The 21,674-nt window shown below is 45.9% G+C and overlaps 1 protein-coding gene across 1 annotated transcript in view; it reads left to right on the forward strand.

The window, feature by feature from the left end:
- chd3 (chromodomain helicase DNA binding protein 3) overlaps window positions 1–19,510 on the forward strand; it is a 35,371-nt gene extending 15,861 nt beyond the window's left edge. Inside the window, 20 exon segments of the mRNA XM_034164831.1 lie at window positions 1,092–1,216; window positions 1,300–1,531; window positions 1,775–1,959; window positions 2,316–2,493; window positions 4,099–4,185; window positions 4,662–4,747; window positions 5,078–5,211; window positions 5,282–5,426; window positions 5,498–5,660; window positions 5,767–5,870; window positions 5,872–5,934; window positions 6,788–6,959; window positions 7,034–7,138; window positions 7,230–7,361; window positions 7,880–7,988; window positions 8,351–8,483; window positions 14,585–14,780; window positions 15,229–15,392; window positions 15,498–15,624; window positions 19,053–19,510. Coding sequence (XP_034020722.1) covers window positions 1,092–1,216; window positions 1,300–1,531; window positions 1,775–1,959; window positions 2,316–2,493; window positions 4,099–4,185; window positions 4,662–4,747; window positions 5,078–5,211; window positions 5,282–5,426; window positions 5,498–5,660; window positions 5,767–5,870; window positions 5,872–5,934; window positions 6,788–6,959; window positions 7,034–7,138; window positions 7,230–7,361; window positions 7,880–7,988; window positions 8,351–8,483; window positions 14,585–14,780; window positions 15,229–15,392; window positions 15,498–15,624; window positions 19,053–19,333 — 2,921 coding nt within the window. The 3' untranslated portion in view covers window positions 19,334–19,510.
- The last annotated feature ends 2,164 nt before the right edge of the window (window positions 19,511–21,674 follow it).

Raw genomic sequence — 21,674 nt, forward strand, 5'->3', positions numbered from 1 at the left:
GAAAAATGTATAATTAAAGCAGAAATATAAAAAATAAGTGTAATGTTCTGGTGTGTTGAGCGCTGAACTGTTTTCTGTCTGATGTGATTATAAATAACAGAACGTCTTCAGTCCTTTTTGTGTTGGTGAAAAAAGGATTAAGAACAGGAACAAAAAAAAAGGGACTGATGAATCATCAAGTTAAATAAAAGGATCAAAGGTGATTGTTGGCTCGGGAAGAGTTGAAACATTTCCAGCTGTGATTAAAACTTTTTTTTTAAACTCTGTAAGATTCTGAAATATTTTATTGTTTATTAAATCAATCTATCAATCATTTGATATTTAGTTAATCATTGAAATAACTTTCCAAAAATGTAAAATTTTAAAAACTTCCTTTTTTAATCACATCTGTCAGTTTTTCTGCTGATCTGGTTGGAACTACTTCTGAATCTTTTCAGACATGATGTTGAACTGTTTTTATTTTTTTATTTTTTTTTATGGAATTAAATGATATAAATTGGTCTAATCTGGATTCAGTCTCACTGAATTCTGGTTTAAATTTGTTTTGTCACCCACGGTAACCTGTTTAGGTTAGTGTTAAACCATGTCAAATCAGTTTAACCAGTTGAACCACACAGGAGCCGTTTTTAAACTGTAAATCAGTTTCAGGTGGTTTTAAACTGGATTCAAACTCTCACAATTTGAGATTCTGTCTAAATTGAAATTTCAGAGGACTGTTTGAATCTGAAACACTCTGTCCTTGTCCTCTCTGTGTCTCCTCTGTATGTCTCCTCTGTGCGTGTCCTCTGTGCGTGTCCTCTCTGTGTCTCCTCTGTATGTCCTCTCTGTGTCTCCTCTGTATGTCTCCTCTGTGCGTGTCCTCTCTGTGTCTCCTCTGTATGTCTCCTCTGTGCGTGTCCTCTCTGTGTCTCCTCTGTATGTCTCCTCTGTGCGTGTCCTCTCTGTGTCTCCTCTGTATGTCTCCTCTGTGTGTGTCCTCTCTGTGTCTCCTCTGTATGTCTCCTCTGTGCGTGTCCTCTCTGTGTCTCCTCTGTATGTCTCCTCTGTGCGTGTCCTCTCTGTGTCTCCTCTGTATGTCTCCTTCCTTCCAGCTCCGGGTGCTTGTCAGTTCTGTTTCCTGCTCTCGACCAGAGCCGGTGGTTTGGGCATTAACTTGGCCACGGCGGACACAGTCATCATCTTTGACTCGGACTGGAACCCTCACAACGACATACAGGTACGGTGGTGGGAAACAGTCGCAGGTAAATGTCTCTGAGTCCTGAGTCCAGCTTTAAAGTCTCGTCCCTTAAATCCTTGCAGGCTTTCAGCCGGGCGCATCGCATCGGGCAGGCCAACAAGGTGATGATCTACCGCTTCGTGACGCGCGCCAGCGTGGAGGAACGCATCACCCAGGTGGCCAAAAGGAAGATGATGCTGACCCACCTGGTGGTCCGACCGGGACTCGGTTCCAAAGCCGGCTCCATGACCAAGCAGGAGCTAGATGACATCCTGAAGTTTGGCACTGAAGAACTCTTCAAGGACGAGGGAGAAGGTAGCGGTGGCGAGTGCTCCGCCTGAACGTGAAGTATTGTGTTATAGCGGGAAAATGTGGTAATTTGAGGTTTTGGGTCGGAGTCGCTGTGGGATTAAGTCTGACAGTGAAGGTTTGTCAAACACGTTCTCCTCTACGTTCTTTTGTCTTGACACGTTTGGCCATTTGAATTCATGTTTGAAAACCCGGGTCTGAAAGAACACAACAGCTTTTGTTTTTTTTATCCAAATCCTCGTGTGGCAGGTATGAAGAACTCATCGGGGGATAAAGTTGAGGACGAGGGCAACGTGATCCACTACGACAGCACCGCCATCGAGAGGCTGCTGGACCGAAGCCAAGACGCCACGGACGATTCCGACGTCCAGAACATGAACGAGTACCTCAGCTCCTTTAAGGTGGCGCAGTATATGGTCCGCGAGGAGGACAAGGTGAGCCTGAAACCGCCGTCTGGCTTTTGCCGCTGTGATTTGCAGAAGGTCACGGCGTGGAACCTTGTAGAGACTGTGGGACATTCTGTCATTGTGCTGCGGTCTTAACTGAGCCAGGATTTAGAAGACATTCAGAAATACTCTCCGTTACAAACTTTGCCATATTTTACCAATTCTTAATACGTGCAGACACATTTAAATTTGACAACCTTTTTTCTGTGTTATCAGCTCTTTAATTTGGGATTTTTGTACATTGTTGTTGTGTACTTTGTGTTATTGAAGTGTATTTTAGTGTTTGGGGCTTTGGTTCCTGGGAAGGACCTTTTAGAAATCGTTCTGCGTGTCCTCTGCTGCAGATTGAAGAGATCGAGCGTGAAATCATCAAACAGGAGGAGAACGTGGATCCAGATTACTGGGAGAAACTGCTGCGGCACCACTACGAGCAGCAGCAGGAGGACCTGGCCAGCAAGCTTGGCAAAGGAAAGCGCAACCGCAAGCCCGTCAACTACAACGACGCGGCCCAAGAAGACCAAGGTACGGCCCAGGTTTGGACCAGTCTGTTTAAGATTAGTCAGCCTTCATATTAACAAGCCGGATTCAGTGCTTTAATTTGTGTTTTTCCAACAGCGCAGTCAGTGGGTTAAGTGTCACCATGAGCAGGAGTCAGTCAGTCAGTCAGTCACTCAGTGGGTTTAACGTCACCCTGAGCAGGAGTCAGTCAGTCGGTGGGTTAAATGTCACCCTGAGCAGGAGTCGGTCAGTCATTGGGTTAAATGTCACCATGAGCAGGAGTCAGTCGGCCAGTGGGCTAAACGTCAGCATGAGCAGGAGTCGGTCGGTCAGTCAGTCAGTCAGTGGGATAAACTTCACAATGAGCAAGAGTCAGTCAGTCAGTGGGTTAAACGTCATCTTGAGCAGTGGGTTAAATGTCACCATGAGCAGGAGTCAGCCAGTGGGTTAAACGTCACCATGAGCAGTGGGTTAAACGTCACCATGAGCAGGAGTCAGTCAGCCAGTGGGCTAAACGTCACCATGAGCAGGAGTCGGTCGGTCAGTCAGTCAGTGGGCAAAACGTCACAATGAGCAAGAGTCAGTCAGTCAGTGGGTTAAACGTCACAATGAGCAAGAGTCAGTCAGTCAGTCAGTCAGTGGGTTAAACGTCACAATGAGCAAGAGTCAGTCAGTCAGTCAGTCAGTCAGTGGGTTAAACGTCACAATGAGCAAGAGTCAGTCAGTCAGTCAGTCAGTCAGTGGGTTAAATGTCACAATGAGCAAGAGTCAGTCAGTCAGTCAGTCAGTCAGTCAGTGGGTTAAATGTCACCATGAGCAGGAGTCAGCCAGTGGGTTAAACGTCACCATGAGCAGGAGTCAGTCAGCCAGTGGGCTAAACGTCACAATGAGCAAGAGTCAGTCAGTCAGTCAGTGGGTTAAACGTCACAATGAGCAAGAGTCAGTCAGTCAGTCAGTGGGTTAAACATCACCATGAGCAGTGGGTTAAATGTCACCATGACCAGGAGTCAGCCAGTGGGTTAAACGTCACCATAAGCAGGAGTCGGTCAGTCAGTCAGTCATGCAACATTTCACTTGTGAGCGAGATAACTTTAGTTGTAATTCAATTCAATTTATTTTCATTCATATAGTGCCAAATCACAACAAAGTTGCCTCAAGGTGCTTCACAGAAGTAAGGTCTAACCTTACCAACCCCTAGTGTACTGGTCTGATTGTCACCAAACCTGGTACATGTATTATGCATAGTGACCCCAAGAAGCATTTTGGTTTTGAGGTAAAAGGTCAAGGTCACTGGACTGTATTAAAAAAAAAAAAAAAAAAAAAAAACAATCTTGTGAGCACAGTAACCTCTCTCTTAATTGGCTTATTGTCACCAAACCTGGTGTGTGTTTTAGGCATGGTGACCCCAACAAGCCTGATTTTGGTTATAGTTCACAATCCCTAAACTGTGTTTTGTGAAAAAATTCTGCAGAAAAACATCGTTTGTCAGCAGTGAGTGTATCAGCGTTTCCTCAGTGTGTGGTGGGTTACTGCGGGGCGTGTGCTTGTTCCACATGGTAGCTACATGGGATCTTGTCTTTGAAATGAAGGGGCGTGGCCTAATGACAGACGGCCCCTCTGCTGTTTCAGAGTGGCATGCTGACATTTCCGATAACCAGTCCGAGTATTCAGTGGGCTCCGAGGAGGAAGACGAGGACTTCGATGACAGGCCAGAAGGTACGAGGCATCGAGACAAACTCACTTTATAATTATTATTTCAAAATGACTGCAGTGTTTGTCCAAGTTACTTCAGTCTCTCATTGGACCAAACGTTTGTGTTGGTTTGAACTTCACACCTACGTGACCGTTTATTTCTAATCTCCGCGCTGACATTAAAACACGTGACTGTGGCAGATATGTTGGGTTACGTAATTAAACATAATTAAATTTACATTATGGAATTTTCATCAATTCCTGTTAATTCCCACAGAAGGTTCCTAAGTCAGAATACGTATTGCAAATTGTTCAAAAAAGTGGTCACAATTTCCACAGCTTAACTTCCCATGAAAAGCTTCTGTAAATTTCCTGGACATTTTCAGCACCTTTGCTGCTGCGCCACCATAAGAAATCTGAGAGATTTTCAGAGTTCTTTTCAGGATTTCCTTCCCTGTGCATTTCTGACGGACCTTCCCGCTCCCTCCTATGATCTGCAGGTCGCCGGCAGTCGCGGCGCCAGTTGAGAAACGAGAAAGACAAACCTCTTCCTCCGCTGCTGGCCAGAGTGGGAGGCAACCTCGAGGTCAGCACATCCTTTCTGGTTTTCTTTTGCTTTGTTCTGATGTTCTTGGAATCTTGAATGTTTTTCTAACAATTTGAATGCAGTGAAGTTTTTCCATCTGTGACGATTCCAAACTGTTGGCGCTCATTTATCCTGTTAATAGTGGACATGATAATAGCGGCCTGTGTTGCTCAGTGTTTGTTCTAGCATCGTTACGCAGTCAGACAGATTCCAGAATTCCACGGATGTCTGCAGGAACACCAGAGAGATAACATGGCGTAGGAAAGATTCTTCCTGCTCACTCCCACTCTGATTGCCTTTAATTTGTCACATTTTCTCTGATGTTTGTAGGTGCTCGGCTTTAACACGCGCCAGCGAAAGGCTTTCCTAAACGCGGTGATGCGCTGGGGAATGCCGTCGCAGGACGCCTTCTCCTCACAGTGGCTGGTCAGAGACCTGCGTGGGAAAACTGAGAAGGAATTCAAGTGAGTAGCAGTCTGGAGATGAAAGCTGACGAGCGTGATTCCTTCCCGTAACCTCACGTCTCTCTTCCAGAGCGTACGTGTCGCTTTTCATGCGGCACTTGTGCGAGCCGGTCGCCGACGGCGCCGAGACGTTTGCTGACGGTGTGCCGAGGGAAGGCTTGTGCCGCCAGCCGGTCCTGACCCGTATCGGCGTCATGTCCCTGGTTAAGAAAAAGGTCAGGTTGGAGGAAGAAAGTTGACGTGTCGGAGGAAGCAGAAAGGATAATGTGCTTTTTAACGTGTGCAGATCCAGGAGTTCGAGCACATCAACGGGAGGTGGAGCCTCCCCGAGCTCAAACCTGAAGTCAGCCTGGACAAGTCGTCCTCCCGTGCCTCCTCTCCAGCTGTGAAGACGGCCACGCCCACCCCCGACGCCAGCTACAACAACACGCCCTGCACCTCCAAGCCAGGTAACCACGAACGCGCTCACTCTGTCACATCAGCAGGGGGCACTGTCCAAAAAAAAAAAAAGATTTTAGAAACGTGTCTGTTTGTGCCATCGTGTGTCACGTGCAGCGACTCCAGCACCGGTGGACAAGCTGGAAAAGAACGGGAAAGAAGGAGAGAAGGAAGAGGATAAAGAAGAAACTGAAGTGCCATCAGCGAAGGACAAAGTGAGGAGGCGAAAAAGAAAAGAGTGAAGGGAACGAGGTGGAGAGCAACCGGACCGGAGACACTGCAGAGGTTCAGAGTCAAAAACGCCAAATACGCCATTTAATCTACATTTTCTTTGGTTGCTGCAGTTCTCTGATTATCCCGATTTTCATACAGAATTAAAAATGAAATGGTTTTAAGAATGAAGGTCAAAATTAAGAAAAATCATGTGTTCAGTAATAATAGCTACACAGGGCTTTCCCAGGAATAAATGCAGAAAATGAATTTTTTTTTTACACCACAACAATGCAGAATTAGAGTTGATTTAAAAAAAAAAAAAACCAACAAAAAAATCAAATGGACTCATATTTTTGTTGTCATGTTTCCAACATTGTGGGTTAACAATCTGCAGCAAATAACATCCAGAATGTTGTCCAACATGTTTATTTGTCCATTTTGCTTATTTTTGGAATTTAAAGTCCTTCTGTTAAGTAACAGTACAGGCTGTGGTGTGCACATGTGCACACTGAGTTCCCGTTTGTTATTAACTTGTCTTCAGGGAAACACTGCATTAAAAAAGTGAGTTCCACATCCAGAAAAAAAGACTAACGTGCCAGAAATATGGTAAAGAGTAAACATTTTATTTGAGATATTCTGAGGAAAGAATTTAAAATCAGTACCAACAATCAAAGGTCAATCCAGGATTAATGATTCTGAGGAAAGAATTTAAAATCAGTACCAACAATCAAAGGTCAATCCAGGATTAATGATTCTGAGGAAAGAATTTAAAATCAGTACCAACAATCAAAGGTCAATCCAGGATTAATGATTGATTTAGTCTAAAATAGGTCCATTTAAATCTGTAGTGTCAGATTTTATGATCCATTGAGTTTTTGTTATTTTGTTTGGTTTTGTGTCTTCAACTTACATATTTTCTGTTTAGGTTTCCTCCACAACAAAAGATGCATCAGAAAATGGCGGCAGTGAAGGAACGAGTGTCTCCAAAGACGAGGAGAAGAAAGACACGAGTGACATGTCGGCTGCTGCAGCGGAGGAGAAGAAAGTTCAGGAGGAGGAGCCAAAGCAGTCTCCCCACACCAAAGACGAGAAGTCAGGTAGCGCCGCCGCCAGAGAGCTTTGGAACAGTTAGCATCGTCTCTGCAGACGCTAATCTGAGCGCTTCTTTCAGATGGAGAGAAGGCGGCAGAGGAGAAGGAGAAGCGTCAGGACACGCCCACTGCCACAGAAGCTGCAGACGTCAAGGAGAAGACGGAGGCGGCTGACGTGAAGAAAGGTACGTCTGACGGCGTGGAGACGCTCTGCTGCCGTTAGCACGAACACATTCAGCCGATAACCGATGCCCAAACTGTGTTAACCAATAACAGAAGAGGTCAAAGGAGAAAAGGAGGCGGGAAAAGAAAACAGAGGAGTCAAGGAGGAGGCGCCCAGAGGGAACGGGAAGCCTCCCGCCGAGCGACCTCGCTTCATGTTCAACATCGCTGACGGCGGCTTCACAGGTGAGTACGGGTCTACCGAACAACGCCGACCTCACGAGACCTGACAGTCTGCCAGATCTGGGTGGCTCTCCACAACCGGGATAAATGACCTGATGTCTACATGCAAATGACTTAATGCAACTTTCCCCATATTTGGTCAAACTTGGTCTTCAGGACCATAAGTTTTAAAAATATTTGCAATTAAAGCGCACCTGTCCATCTGTAACTTTTTTTTTAAACTTGGCTGTGTGGGAAAGGTGCTCTGTCCAAAACTTATGGACCCAGCCTGTATTTGCGCCTCTTTCGTGTTTGTACTGAGATGCATGGAGGCCCCGGTTTGCTGATTCAGTGTTGATGGCGTTCATTAATGTTTTGTTTTTAAGTTCTTTGACCTCCTTTAAGTACACGGTGACAGAGACACTCGGAGACTTTGCATCTTTGACACGTTTTGTGCAGAACGTTGATGCAGCGCCACGGCGGCGAGCGTGAGAACCCCTGCGGCTGAAGCAGCTCTTTTTTTTTTTTTTTTTTTTTTGCAGAGCTGCACACACTGTGGCAGAACGAGGAGCGGGTCGCCATCACCTCGGGGAAGATGAACGAGATCTGGCATCGCCGCCACGACTTCTGGCTGTTGGCGGGAATTGTCATGTATCCTTGAAGGCTGTTGCCCCGGCGATGACCCCGGCCTCTTTATTTTTACATGGTGTAATAAGTCAACAAGCTGGCGGGCGCACGGTAAACAGTGAGCCGCGGCGGAGCAGCGGGTCGTTTAGTTCATGTTGTTCTCTCTGCGGCGCGGATTGATTAATGAGTCTCATAAACTCGTGTTTTCATGACTCTCTGTGCAAAAAGCTCAACTTTTTCCACTTATTCATGTTATTATTCATGTGTAACTCTGCAGTGAGGCGGCGGGGTCAGCGTGTGGCTTGTTTGTCACCAGTTTAAGGCACAAGTTCCCAAAAAACACAAGGTTTTTGATACTGCTGTATGACCCTTGACCCCTGTGGCAGTCACGGCTACGCCCGGTGGCAGGACATCCAGAACGATCCTCAGTTTGCCATCGTCAACGAGCCGTTCAAGTCGCAGGCCAACAAAGGCAACTTCCTGGAGATGAAGAACAAGTTTCTGGCTCGGCGCTTCAAGGTAAACCCCTTTCAAAATTTAGTCTATTTATTTTTCCGGTCCCAGCGCCGGATTGACCCAGTCGTCATTTGATTGATTGGTTGATTTTATTTATTTATTTATTTTTAAGTTTGTCCGTCTGAGCGGTTCTCGGCGTTTTGGGTCACATGACCTTTGTGGATGTTGTGTTGACTCGCTCATGTTGCTGAGCGGTGCATTCCTGTAGCTTCCTGTTTTTAGGACACGCTCACGTGTATCAGACCCTCAACATCCTCATTTACACCATCACGTCGCCTCCTCGTTAGCTAGTTTACGGAATCATTTGCATTTTGTATATCAGACACAAACAACTCCGCTTCATGGGTTTAAGCTCTTGTTTGCTTCCAATGAACACACTTTTCATGACTGAAGCTGAATTCCACTACCATGGTCACTGTTGCTATGGTGACAAAATGAGCGAAAACAAGGTTTCAGGCAGATGAAAGAAAAATCTAGAGCGATTATAGCTCTATAACCTGTTGATTATAGGTTGCCTGCACTCTCTTCTTCACCTCTCTACCACAGTCTCCATTACTTTGGACAGTTGACCCCAAGTATTTAAAACCATCTACTTTCACCACTTCTCCTTGTAACTGCACTATTCCACTGGGCTCCCTCTCATTCACACACATGGACTCAGACTTGCTCCTACTATTTTTCATTCCCCTTCTCTCCAGAGCATATCTCCACCTCTCCAGGCCAGACTCAACCTGCTCTCTACAGATCACAGTGTCATCTGCAAACATCGTAGTCCATGGAGACTCCTGTCTGATCTCATCAGTCAACCTGTCCATCACCACTGCAAACAAGAAAGGATTCAGAGACGATCCTTGGCGTAATCCCACCTCCACCTTGAATGCATCTGTCATTCCTACTGCACATCTCACTGTTGTCACACTGTCCTTCTACATCTCCTGCACTACCCTCACATACTTGCTGCTACTGTCTACTCAGATGTCCTCATACAATACCACAACCTCTTCTCTTGACACCTGTCATAAGCTTTCTCTAAATCCCAAACACCACTTCCACCCTTCTGGTCTCTCCTTACTTCTCATCAGTACTCTCAGAGCAAACATGCATTGCATCACCACTCTTTCATGCTTTGGGTTCACTCTCCACCACCTCATCTAACTTGCTCCAGAAATCTTCTTTCCCTTTCATCTCACAACCTACCTGTGAGGCATATGCACTGATGATATTCATAAATAGGCAATTCTATGGTAATGGAATTACAGCAGCAGCAAAATCTGGACTTATGGCATCTAACCACGACAGATTAGCTCAGATTGTAATTCCATTACTGTAGAATTGCCCAAATACCCCTTTAATTTCCAACTTAACACTCATCACCCTGTCACTCACTCACTTAACCTTCAACACCCTCTTAACATACTCTTCCTTTAAAATGACCCCAACACCATTTCTCTTCCTGTCCTCACCGTGATACAACAACTTGTACCCACCGCCGATGCTCCTGGTCTTACTTCCCTTGCACCTGGTTCTTGCACACACAGTATGTCTAACTTTCTCCTCTCCATCATATCAGCCAATTCTCCCCCTTTACCAGTCAGACTGCCAGCATTCAACGTCCTGACTCTCACTTCCACCCTCGGGTTTTCCTCTTCTCCCGCTGTCTCTGGACATGTTCTCCTCCTCTTCTTCTTCTTTCTTTTCTTCATCCAGCAGTATTCCAGTTTCTGCCGGCACCCTGTTGGGCAGTGGCACTGGTAGCGGTTCTTGTTAACCCAGGCCTTGACCGATCCAGTATGGAAATTTGATTTGTTATCTGCGTCTTTAATTTTGCTGCCTTTTACACTGGATGCCCTTCCTGACGCAACCCTCCTCATTTATCCAGGCTTGGGATGGACACTCAGAGTGTACTGGCTGCACGCTGCATGTGGCTAAGTGTTTTCCTGCATGGCGTGCACGGTAAAATAGTTGGGTTTTCATTGTGATATCATAGGTGGGTTTATTTCCTTTAAAGTTAAGTTTTTACTTTTAATGTCATTGAGGCAGAAATTTTATAAAAGAAATCCTGTAAGTATCTCAGCATCAACATTAAAGGGAAACAGAACGCTTTTTTGAGAATTTGTTGGGCATTTCTTGGTAAAAATTGAAGTGTGATTCCTACACTTGCAGAATGTTTGAGCGCAGTGTAGATAATATTATTGGATCTAATTAACATGTAAATGTCCGTTGGCTGAAGTCAGTGGAGGATCACTTTCGGTGACGTCACTGTTGGGGTCGTCTCTGCTGGGGACGAGTGCCTTTTACTGAGCTCGCTCACAGAAGTTCTATTAGCCTCGTCAAGAAAAGGTGGAATACGCCGGAAAGCTGCGATGTTGGAAAAAGCCCACAACGGAGGAAGAAGGGAGACAATATTCCTTCCATAAGTAAGTGGTTTTGGTTCTTCTTGTCACTTTGTCCGTGACATTTGGTTGATAAACAGGTGTGTGTTTCCTGCCCGTGCCTGAGTTGTCCAAGGACACGGACCACACACACACACACACACACACAACCCACACACACACACACCACCACACACACACACCGCTGACTTCATGAATGAAACTTGGTCAATAAAGGATAATTGTGTAAAATACAATATAAAGTTTTTTTTTTTAGGAGCCGCGCTGAAAACAGCAACAGCGCAGATCCGTGTAACTTTCAACACTAATATTTGGGCATGTGTGTGTGTCCGAGTAAGTTTAAGACTTTCCTGACATGATTTAATGTTAATTGTTAATTAATTTTACTGGCTCGATATCCAGGTCAGAATGTCATTTTAACATGTATTTTTGGAGTGTTTTTCTGAGTGTGTTTAGTCATGAATCCCCGTTGAAAATGCATTAACATCTAGGAACTACGTCAATATTTTGCACAGTTAGGAGGTGTCCTGAAAATTCAGTAAGGTATATCTTATATATTATATTCCAATTCTAAGGTGGAACTTTGCTAGTATATAAAGGTATATCTAAAAAGGAAGAGTAAAATAGGAGAGTAGAAAAGAGTAGCGTAGAGCCACTTAGGTGCCTGGTCTTGAGAACCAGGGATGGTAGGTTGAAAAGCTTTTTTATCCCGTGGGAACTCTCCCTACCCACCCAAACAGCTCAAGAAAAAGGTATATATAATATAATAAATAATAAGACATAAGAAGGATAAGACATCACAGGAGAAGATTGTAGTAAAGGTAATTAGTATGTAGACTCGTAGTAAAATTAAATATAGTTAGTAGGCTAAGCTATGAATCTGGTATTTTATTATAAAAACAGAAGCTATGATGTATTGTGTATTGGTATCTATCTAAAGCAGTGATTCTCAACCGGGGTGCCGTGATCGATCATCAGGGGTGCCATGGGTAGGGCTGTCACAATTATTCCAATATTCGTCAATCGTGATTATTTTTCATATTCGCGATTATTTTTCATATTGCGATTACCGTGAATTATTTATTTTATCCACAAAGCATAAAACGACTCAGAATCTGACGTCATTGTGCTGCAGCCTCGCTCTCGTCTTAAGGCGGGACAATAAGAAGGAGGCTGACGGCCGATTAAACAGTGGCCATCTTCTTCAAAAGCCGTCTAAAATGCGGAGCTGTCGGTGTGTGTGTCTGTGCCTGTGTGTGTGCGCGCACGCGGAGTTAACAGGCTGCAGACTGCAAGGAAGGGGGTGGGTGAGGGAGATTCCTGAATGCAGGCGCGACACGTTCAGTGCGCAGCAAGCGCGGAGCAGAGAGAGGATTTTAACCCGAGTGAACATGTTAACAAAACGAACACGTGGAGCTGCCTTTACTTCTCTCTGAACTTTCTCTCCCGGTGTGATTCTGCTGTTACCGTCCTGTTCACACCATGTGCGCGTCGTATGCTGAATTTATGAGATCATGAGATGAAATAAACGGTCAAATAGCTTTAAAAACATATTTAAAAAATGAGAATATATGAATGAACTGAGCTACAAAAAAAATAAATAAATAAAATCCTGACATGGAGAAGCTGTGGTGATGTTCAGACACACAGATCACAAAAAGCAGGTGAGAACTCTGAACTTTAACAGCAGTTATTTTCCAAAGGTATTTATTTGTTCAATATGGGCTTAATGCAGTGTTTAAGCACAAAACGTGACTGATGAGGAGAAACAATTTCAGAAATGCAACAGAAACAACCACAAATCAGAAGAAGTTGGGACTGTATGTAAAATGAAGATAAATATAAAAATGTTGTACCATTCCCAGTTTCTCCACTCACAGAAGCCAAACGTTCTTCCAGAGTTGTGTAATTATACTACAATAGTAGAATATAAAGAAGGGAAAAAAGAAAAAAAAATAGACAATATATTCGTCAATCGCAATTATTTGTCTGACAATTAATCATCTCCAGAAATTCCTAATCATGACAGCCCTACTTGAGATCAGAGCGCAAAATGCTTGAGGATTTTCGAAATGCGGTGTTTTCTGTATCGATTTTCTATTGCGATAATTGGGTTTTGCGCAAAACCAGAGGTAATAGAATTATAATATTATTTTGGTTGGTGGTGTGCCGCAGGATTTTGTAAATATAAAAAGGGTGCCGCGGCTCAAAAAACATTGAAAATCACTGATCTAAAGTAACTCTGTTAGCATACTGTAGGAAAATAAAAAGTATAATCATTATGCTATCAAATGGAAACCTAAGAACTTAGGTACTATATGTTGATGTCTTTAGAGGAACACATAAACTGATGAATCATTAAAAATCTACACCATGTAAAATAAAATTGTGAATAGTGAAAATAAGCTAGTTATAGTAGAAGAGCTAAATTAGCCGTTAATAAGCCAACCGTACCCAGCAAGCTAACACGATAAACAAAAACGGTAATTAGTGTATAAAGTATAATAGCGTAGTTAAACCTACAGTAACGTATTAATAAATGCATATAAAATAAATGTGGGCAAAAGTATGAATTAGTGTGGGTTATCAAACACAAAAGAACCAACTATTTTGTAGTGTACGATGAACATTGCTACAGCCTGCTAGATAAGCTAACGTTAGCTGTCTCTGTCCATGAAGGGACGTTGGCGTTTAGCGGGCAGCATTGGGAGTGCCGGCTCCAGTCGTCAAATATAACCTCTTTGTTGGTGCCTCTGGCAGGGAACCTCAGAACGAGGCTCATCTCCTCCCCACCCGGTGAGGTCACCCGCCTGACCTGCATAAATGGCAGCAGCCGGTCAATGTCAAAAACAAGGTTTTCTGTAGATGTTTTATGGTCTTTAATGTTTCTTGAACTATCAAAAGAACACTTTTTTTTTGTTTATTCATGCTGTAAATAATCCATGGGCGTTTCTGTTCCCCTTTAATGCAGCGGTGCCCAAATTAATTCTGTAAGCTGGTCTAGATGGAGGCCATGGTCCGAAAATAAATGTTATGTGAATTCAGTTACAGTTAAATGTTTATTTTAGAGCAAATGAACATTCTACAGCCATAAAACATTTATAATACAAACAGGGCTCTCTTATTGGTTAAAGAGGAATTTATTCATCGACAGAGAGCCTGTCTGTTACCATGGTGGGCCCAAACAAACAGAGTGCCGGCTCAGTGAGGCCCATGGGCCGCACGTTGGGAAGCACTGCAGTAAGGGGTTCCTTGTTGGCTCGGGGTCTGTTTCACACTAAACTGAGAGGTCAAAGGAATCCAAACACGAATAAACACCATGTCAGAAAACCAGGTGCTAAACATGCCTGTAGTTACTGTTTGTTCTGTTTTTGTTTGTTTGTTTACGCGGCCTCCTGCACGTATTGACGACATTCTGCTAAAAACAGTTGATGGGTGAAAGAGCTTTAAAGTGTTGAAGGAAAGTAAAACTGCAGATAAACCTGCTCCAGTGATGGATGGACTTTGGAGAACTGGAACACAGTTTCAACACGTGTCAGACTCCCGTGGGGCCCCCGGGGGCAGCTGGGAAACCGGCAGGACCTGTAAAACCTCAGGCTGCTCTCTTTTATTCTTATTCTTATTTCTCACCGCTCTGTGGTGTCAAAGTGGGATTTTAAGAAGGGCTGTACCTGTGTCCTTCCCTGACTCCTCTGACCTTTTGACCTCCAGCTGCTGGAGCAGGCCTTGGTCATCGAGGAGCAGCTGCGGCGGGCGGCCTACCTGAACATGACCCAAGACCCCAGCCACCCAGCCATGGCGCTCAACGCGCGCTTTGCGGAGGTGGAGTGTTTGGCAGAGTCGCACCAGCACCTCAGCAAGGAGTCACTGGCGGGCAACAAGCCAGCCAACGCCGTCCTGCACAAAGGTGAGCGCCGACTCGTTCATCATCCGTCTGCTTGGGAAACACATCAGCAGCGTCATTTTTCTCTTCTCTCAGAGGAGACGTGGAAACTATTTTTGTGTGCATGTGAAAAAAAAAGTGATGGTAACGCTCTGCGCGGAGTTCATGGAGCCAAACGGAGACGTTTGCTCTCTGATTACGCCGAGCGTTTCCTCCCTCGCTCCCCAAACACTGTTTGTTTTCAACATTTCAGCACAAAGCGGCCGCGTTCCAAAGTGGGACGCTGGAATTTCCTGGTTAAAATTACAACCTCAAAGTGTTCTGGATCCAAACACCAGAAACAAGCTGTTGGTGTTTTGTTTGTTTGTGTGGAAAAATAAAATAATTTATGCCTCCGCTGATGGACTGGCCACTTTATTAGGCACAAGGACTAAACACCAACAGACGTGGTGTTTGTTTGTTGTCATTGCAGTGCTGAACCAGTTGGAGGAGCTGCTGAGCGATATGAAGGCTGACGTGACCCGCCTACCGGCCACGCTTTCCAGGGTCCCGCCCATCGCCGCCCGCCTACAGATGTCTGAGAGGAGCATCCTCAGCCGATTGGCCAGCAAGGGCACGGAGACGCACACGCCACCGGTCAGCAGCGCCACAGCGCGCGTCGCAGTGAAAACATAGATCCCACTATGGTGTCCAGCTGTGTATTTATTGGAACATGTTTTTTTTTCTTCTTCTTCTGTGCAGCCCATCCCTCCAGGACCCTACGCCACCCCTCAGAACTACGGCGCCCCCTTCACCCCGGCACCCCCAAGCATACTGCACATGGGAGGGGCCAACTACAGCCAGATGCCCCCTGGATCCTTCATATCAGGTCAGTCAGCCGACAGAGTGACTGTTCAGATGACGGAACAGTGACTAATTTTAGTTTGGGTCCACTGGTCGGGTTTTGTTATGGCGCCCCCTCTCTTCACTTCAAATTAAGACAACTGCTGCTTTTTAAAGCCTCAAATAAAAAACAGCAAAGCAAAACCCGTTCATAATTGTTGAAGCACCCGAAGTTGAAAAAGTCAAAATAAGAGTCTGGCAGCTTGTTACGCACGAGACGCTGGACGTAGAGAATAACGGACGAGTGCGATATAAAGTCTGATCTGAGCCTCTGATGCCTCCTAAAATAGGCTCTGCGTCACGAGAGTCATTGTTCATTTGTTTGCTTGCAAAACGTCTGTGAAGGTAAAGGATCCACAACTTGATCCAGCAGGGGGCAGATTGGGGTCATCCAGGGCTGATTGTTTTTGTTGTTTTTTTGTAACTGGTAACAAAGTCAAACTTTCCTGGCAAAAGCTGTCATTTTCGTTTTGTTGTTGTTCAAGAGGCGTATTTTCCCTCTGCTTCATCCTTCCTTTTACTGTCCCTCTGTGGTTATACTGCCCCCTGTAGTTCACACAGGTACTGTGTCTTGCAGCTGCATTGACTCGATTTTGCGTTTGATTTTCTGACTCGTCGCCTCGGGCTCGGCACCATTTCAACATGATGACGTATGAATAGCGTGTTAAAGTCGACGTCTCTGGAATAAAACTGAGCTCAGGCACGAGATTTTCTGAAATCGCGATCCCAGCAAAAATCCAACAAAAGCACAAGATCACCTCCGGGCGAAAGCGTAGCTTTCTTGCTTCCTGAAGATGTCACTTGTGGGAGAACATTAAATTTTAAAGTTCATCACTGGAATAATTGATTGAATGGATTTGATTGATGGGTTGGTGGATTGATCAGCTTTTGTTTCCCCGTGACAACACGTGCAGCATCCTGGGCACGAAATAAAAAAGACCCTTCTTTTTTCTGGTGGTGTGTGTGTGTGTGTGTGTGTGTGTGTGTGTGTGTGTGTGTTGGGGGGGGGGTGCAGTAATCCAGACACAAAATAGCGTATTTTGTGCCAAAAAAGGTGCAACAACGGTGCCAATTTTTTTTCTGTCTTGAGTGAAGTTTAAATATTAATGTAAAAAAAAGTGAATCCAAGGAACTGCCTGAAATAAGCATTTAGAAGAATGTACACAGTTTAGTATTTTTATTTTTTTAATGTTATTGTTGTACCTGGGAAACATGCAACCAGCCAGACAGACGCGCGTGCGTGCGTGTGTGTGTGTGTGTGTGTGTGTGTGTCCTGTAGCTCAACCCAGTTCTCCTGGAGTTTTCAGAAGAAGCACCTCGGCCTTCAGCTATGATGATGTCCTGTTGTGTTTGGCTCAACCTCTAGGTGGTGCTGTAGTTGCTGGAATGTTTGACAGGCGAGGGTCAGCACTCCACTGAGTGTGCTTTGGTTTGACCTTCACAGCTTCTCCTTGACTTGGTGACATTGTGGAGATTGGGAACGTTTCTGGAGCGAGCAGACGGTCTAATTGCGGCTCTGCGCCGCCGCTTGGCAGCTTGTTGGAGAAGGTGCAGAGTTTCTCTCTGACTCTGCAGCACGCTCATGCAGCAGTGCAGATCCAGCTCCTGAGGTCTGGACTTGATTACTTTGGCATCGTGCGCTGATGATGGGCAAAACCCATCCAAAATGTTGCTTCTATTTAAAAATATCATCTGAGGAATCCCATCTTTATATGGTTATGTTATTGTGGAAAAAAAACATTTGGCAAAGATGATAAAGAATCATTCAGGCCTCATCAAAGCCAGTGCTGACTTTGGGAATCTGATATTTCAGGAAATTTCTTGAGCGGGGGGGGACACGAGGGTGTAAATTTCAGGATAATCCTTAAATGCGTGGACGGCGGTATGAGCCGCCAACTTCTAAAGTAGCGCTTTTGTAAGCGGTATGGACTGAAGGAGACAGCGGAGCCCCACAGCAGCTTAGCTGTGAAATCCTCCAAAATCCAGAAAGCAGTTCGATCCGGAAAGTGCGTCTGCAGCGGAGTGCGCGGAGCGTCTGGCCGGCGGAGCCCTGAAATAGACATTAAGACAGTCAAACATTTCAAACATTAGCACGCTCTGCTGCTATATTAAGGCCTTTTCATCTTTAACCACGTCCGACCTCAAACCCCCCGCACGCTCGCGCGCTGCAGTAATGACACATTGTGCAACGTTAAAGTCTGGCGCGCTATCACGACAGTCTTTGTGTTCCCTCGTAAAGTGCTGTTGTTGCTCCGCTTTGGCTCCCGGTGCGGCTCGCCTCGCCTGTCGCCAGTCAGCGCGCTGCCAGTTTGTGAATTTGTTTTCTGGTAATTACTTTGATAGTGGCATGTGCTGAACAGACGCACGGGTCCGGCGACGTGTGCATGCGCACATGTCGGGGCGTGTTTATACAGCAGAGATAACTCATAAAACTTGATATTCCCTGCCGGCTTTGCCCTGAGAAGCCGCAGCGCCCAGGTCTGTCGGCGCTGCGCCCGAGCCGCACTCACCGTAATTGTAGACTGAAACATCTGTCAAAGGCATTGGGTTCTAGTGCGCCAGAGCCTATCTCTGAAAATGTCATTACGTTCAGCCTGTATGAGGGGGGGAAAAAATCCCTGCAGGACCGGAGGACTTTGCACCACGGTATTTTGAGAGGGACACAAACCGCAGAAGGAGCTCGGTTGTGTAAACATCTTGTTGTGACTTGTGAGCCGGCGGAGGGCGCAGGGCGGGGCCGTAACGCCAGCACTCAGAAATAGTTTGCGTACAAGCTGTGCCGCTCCTGTGGGTTCGGCACTCGGAGCCGGGCCGGGTGCAGCCTGAACTCCAGCAGGGTGTAAGTACTCAGCAGATGTGGTCTTGATTGGGGTCACGATGGTTCTTGACCTTTTTTAGACTGAGCCAGAGAGAAAGAAGTGGGAGGGGAGGACTGGATGGAGCTGGAGCAACAAAACCCTCGGATTTCGTGGCCTTGGAGCTTCCCTCCTCTCCGGAGAGAAGCTCCCGTATCTCACCCCGCTGCCTGAGTACACAAAACATGTCCAGAAATATGCATGTCTTCTGTTCCATCTTCTATTTTAGCTGCACCCTGTGAACCTGGTTTGTTGGGCCAGCCTGCACAATATTTGCTCATTATGTTGGAAAACCTGTTTCAGATGTGCCATCATTACTGCCGTCACACCGCCAGGGACGTTCTGTGCTCTAGAGCCGCACACCTTCACAAAAAGGAGTCCCAGAGTCTAGACTGTCTTTTAGGGGCAGCAGCAGGACGCTGGTTCCATGCCAGCTCCGGTAGAGCGCCGCGACCCTGCTGAAAACAAGGGCTCCCCTACGGGGACCTCTAAAGTGTGACATTATCCTGCTCCACTCTCCGAGTCTCCACTACAGTCTGCCGCTTGTCTGCCCCCACAGAAGCCGCCGCCGCTGCTGGGGCCGCCGGGGGAGCCGCCGGGGGAGCCACCGGGGGAGCCGCAGGAGGCCCGTCTGCTGCCGGCGTTTGCCAGAAGACCAAGGAGCATGATGTGGTGCAGCGGCAGCGTGTGGTGGACCTCTGGAAGGATGGCAAGTCAGAGGGCGCCATCGGCCAGGAGCTGAGGATGCCCAAGTCCACGGTGCACAGCATCATCGTCAAGTACAGACTCAGCAACACGGTGGAGAACCTGCCGCGCAACGGACGGCCAAAGAAACCCTGAGAGCAGGAGGAGGGACGTCCGGATCAATCATCCTGGAATGTAACAAAAGTGGAGACGGGAAGGAGACGGTCCAAGCTGGAACGGCAGGTTTGATGAAAACCAGAATGCACGAGTCGGACAAAAAGCCCGAGAAGGACTCAGAGGCGAGCGAGGCCTTTGATGTGGCTGGAATGTGAGGAATATAAAGAGAGACCAAAATCCAGGCAGAGCAGAAACCTGGAGAAGTGAAGCTCACCGCACGGATCTGATAAGGAGGGAAAGCAGAGGGGGAGAAACGGCAGCGGCGGCAGCACTTTGATCCGTGAAAGAAAACAAGCAATCAAGCACAGACGGAGAAAAGGAGGAAGAGGAGGAGGAGAAAACCTGGCTCTGAGATCAAGCACTAATGATGCGTGGGGGAAAGTTAGAGAGAGAGAGAAAAGAGACACGACCTGTCTGGCACAAACAAATCCTCCAGCACAAAGAGAAGGAAGAAGGAGGAAAAAAAAAGGCCTCCAAATCTGAGCCCAAATACTTTGGCCTGAGGAGGAGCAGAGGAGCAGCGTGTGTTAATGCAATCACAGTTCTGAGGAATTTGGATGTGAAAGGAAAGATTTTTCTCATTCCTTCTTTCTGTCCTCAGAAGCTTTTCTGATGGTCCGCGTGCAGACTTCCCCCCGGATCGATCCCTCATCCGCCTGCTGACTGAAGAAGCCTGTTCCCGCAGCCTGACCCTGGACTCCCTGGTTCCTCCACTCCTCCCTCTCTCTCTCCTCCTGTGGACCTCACACAGAACCTGGAAACCTGCAAAGAATGTATCTGCTCGCTGCAAGCGGCTGAAATCCAAACCAAAAAAACCCCATAAAACCTTAAACTGGGCAGAGCGGATTCATGTCGGTTTACAAAAAGGAAACACAGAGAAGTCGAGGACTCTGGAAGTATAATTTAATTCTTCCCTCTGATTCCTACATTCCAAAACCCAACAAAGCACAGAAGCCAGAACCTTTGGTGTAGAAATCCGGGTTCTTTGAGCAGCATTCCATCAAAAAGCTACGCTGGTGATAAGCTGGTGCAGAATGTGAGCATCAGACGGGTTTTACTAGTGCACATTCCTAATGGGAAGCGGAATATTAAAAAAAGAATATGAGTTTTTGTAACTGATCAAAGAAAAATCTGTATTTATGATCAAATGTCTGTAATCCATCACAAAAGAAAATGGGAGTCTTTAAGATTTTCTGTTTGGGCTTCGTTATTGTGACAGTTTGATGGATTCCACACTGGAAAATGTCCCCAGAATATAAAACATTCTGTCATCGTTTTTCCAGCCGAGCGTGCGTGCACAGAGATGTGCATCAGTGTAACGTCGCAGGGCAGGCAGAGCGGGACAAGCTCTTCTGCTCCGTTTCTGGAGCGAGGACAAGCCCGTGATCAGGCACAAGGTCCAAATGCTTCTGGGGCGTCTCGGAATTTTGGTGCATTTCCATTTCTGATCGAAGGATAGAAACATCCCAGGAGTGCAGCAGCTGTCAATCAAATATGTCGATCAAAGAAGGATGTTTGCATGTTTGTCCTAAAGTCAGAATGCCAAAGCTTTCACCTTCTTTGTTAGAACAAGCAACAATGACACCTAGTGGCCACCTTGACTCTGCGATGAGTAACAAGGCTTCATGTTCCTACCTGAACAAGCCTGGAAATGTTTCACTGTGCCAACATTCCTGTTTCAGTGTTAAAAAGTTGCTGAAAATATGTTCAAAGATCTACCTCTGTCGCTTACGCACTCTCACTGACTAACTCACCCACTCAGGGACTAACTTGTGGACTCATTGACTCAGTCACATGTCTCATTGGCTGACTGACTCACTGAATCACTCACTCACTCACTGACAGAGTCATTCAAAGACTAACTAACACACTCACTCATTGAACCAATGACTCACTCACTAAATCACTCACTTATCGACTCATTCAAAAACTGACTGGCTCACTAATTCAATGACTCATTCACTTGCTGACTCACTAAATCACTCACTTATTGACTCATTCAAAGACTGACTGAATCACTCATGGACTCACTGACTCATTCAAAGACTGGCTGGCTGACTGAGTGACTGACTCATTGACTTAGTCACATGAATCACTGACTGACTCAATAATTCAAAGACTCATTCATTCACTGACTCATTAAATCACTCACTCACTGACATACTGACTAATTCAATGACTGACTGACCCACTTAATGAATCACCCACAGACTCACTGACTTATTCAAAGACTGGCTGGCTGATTGCGTGACTCATTGACTCAGTCACATGACTCACTGACTGACTCAATAATTTGCACACTCACTGACTTATTGACTCA

This window comes from Thalassophryne amazonica, chromosome 23, assembly GCF_902500255.1.
Source record: "Thalassophryne amazonica chromosome 23, fThaAma1.1, whole genome shotgun sequence".
NCBI lineage: Eukaryota > Metazoa > Chordata > Actinopteri > Batrachoidiformes > Batrachoididae > Thalassophryne > Thalassophryne amazonica.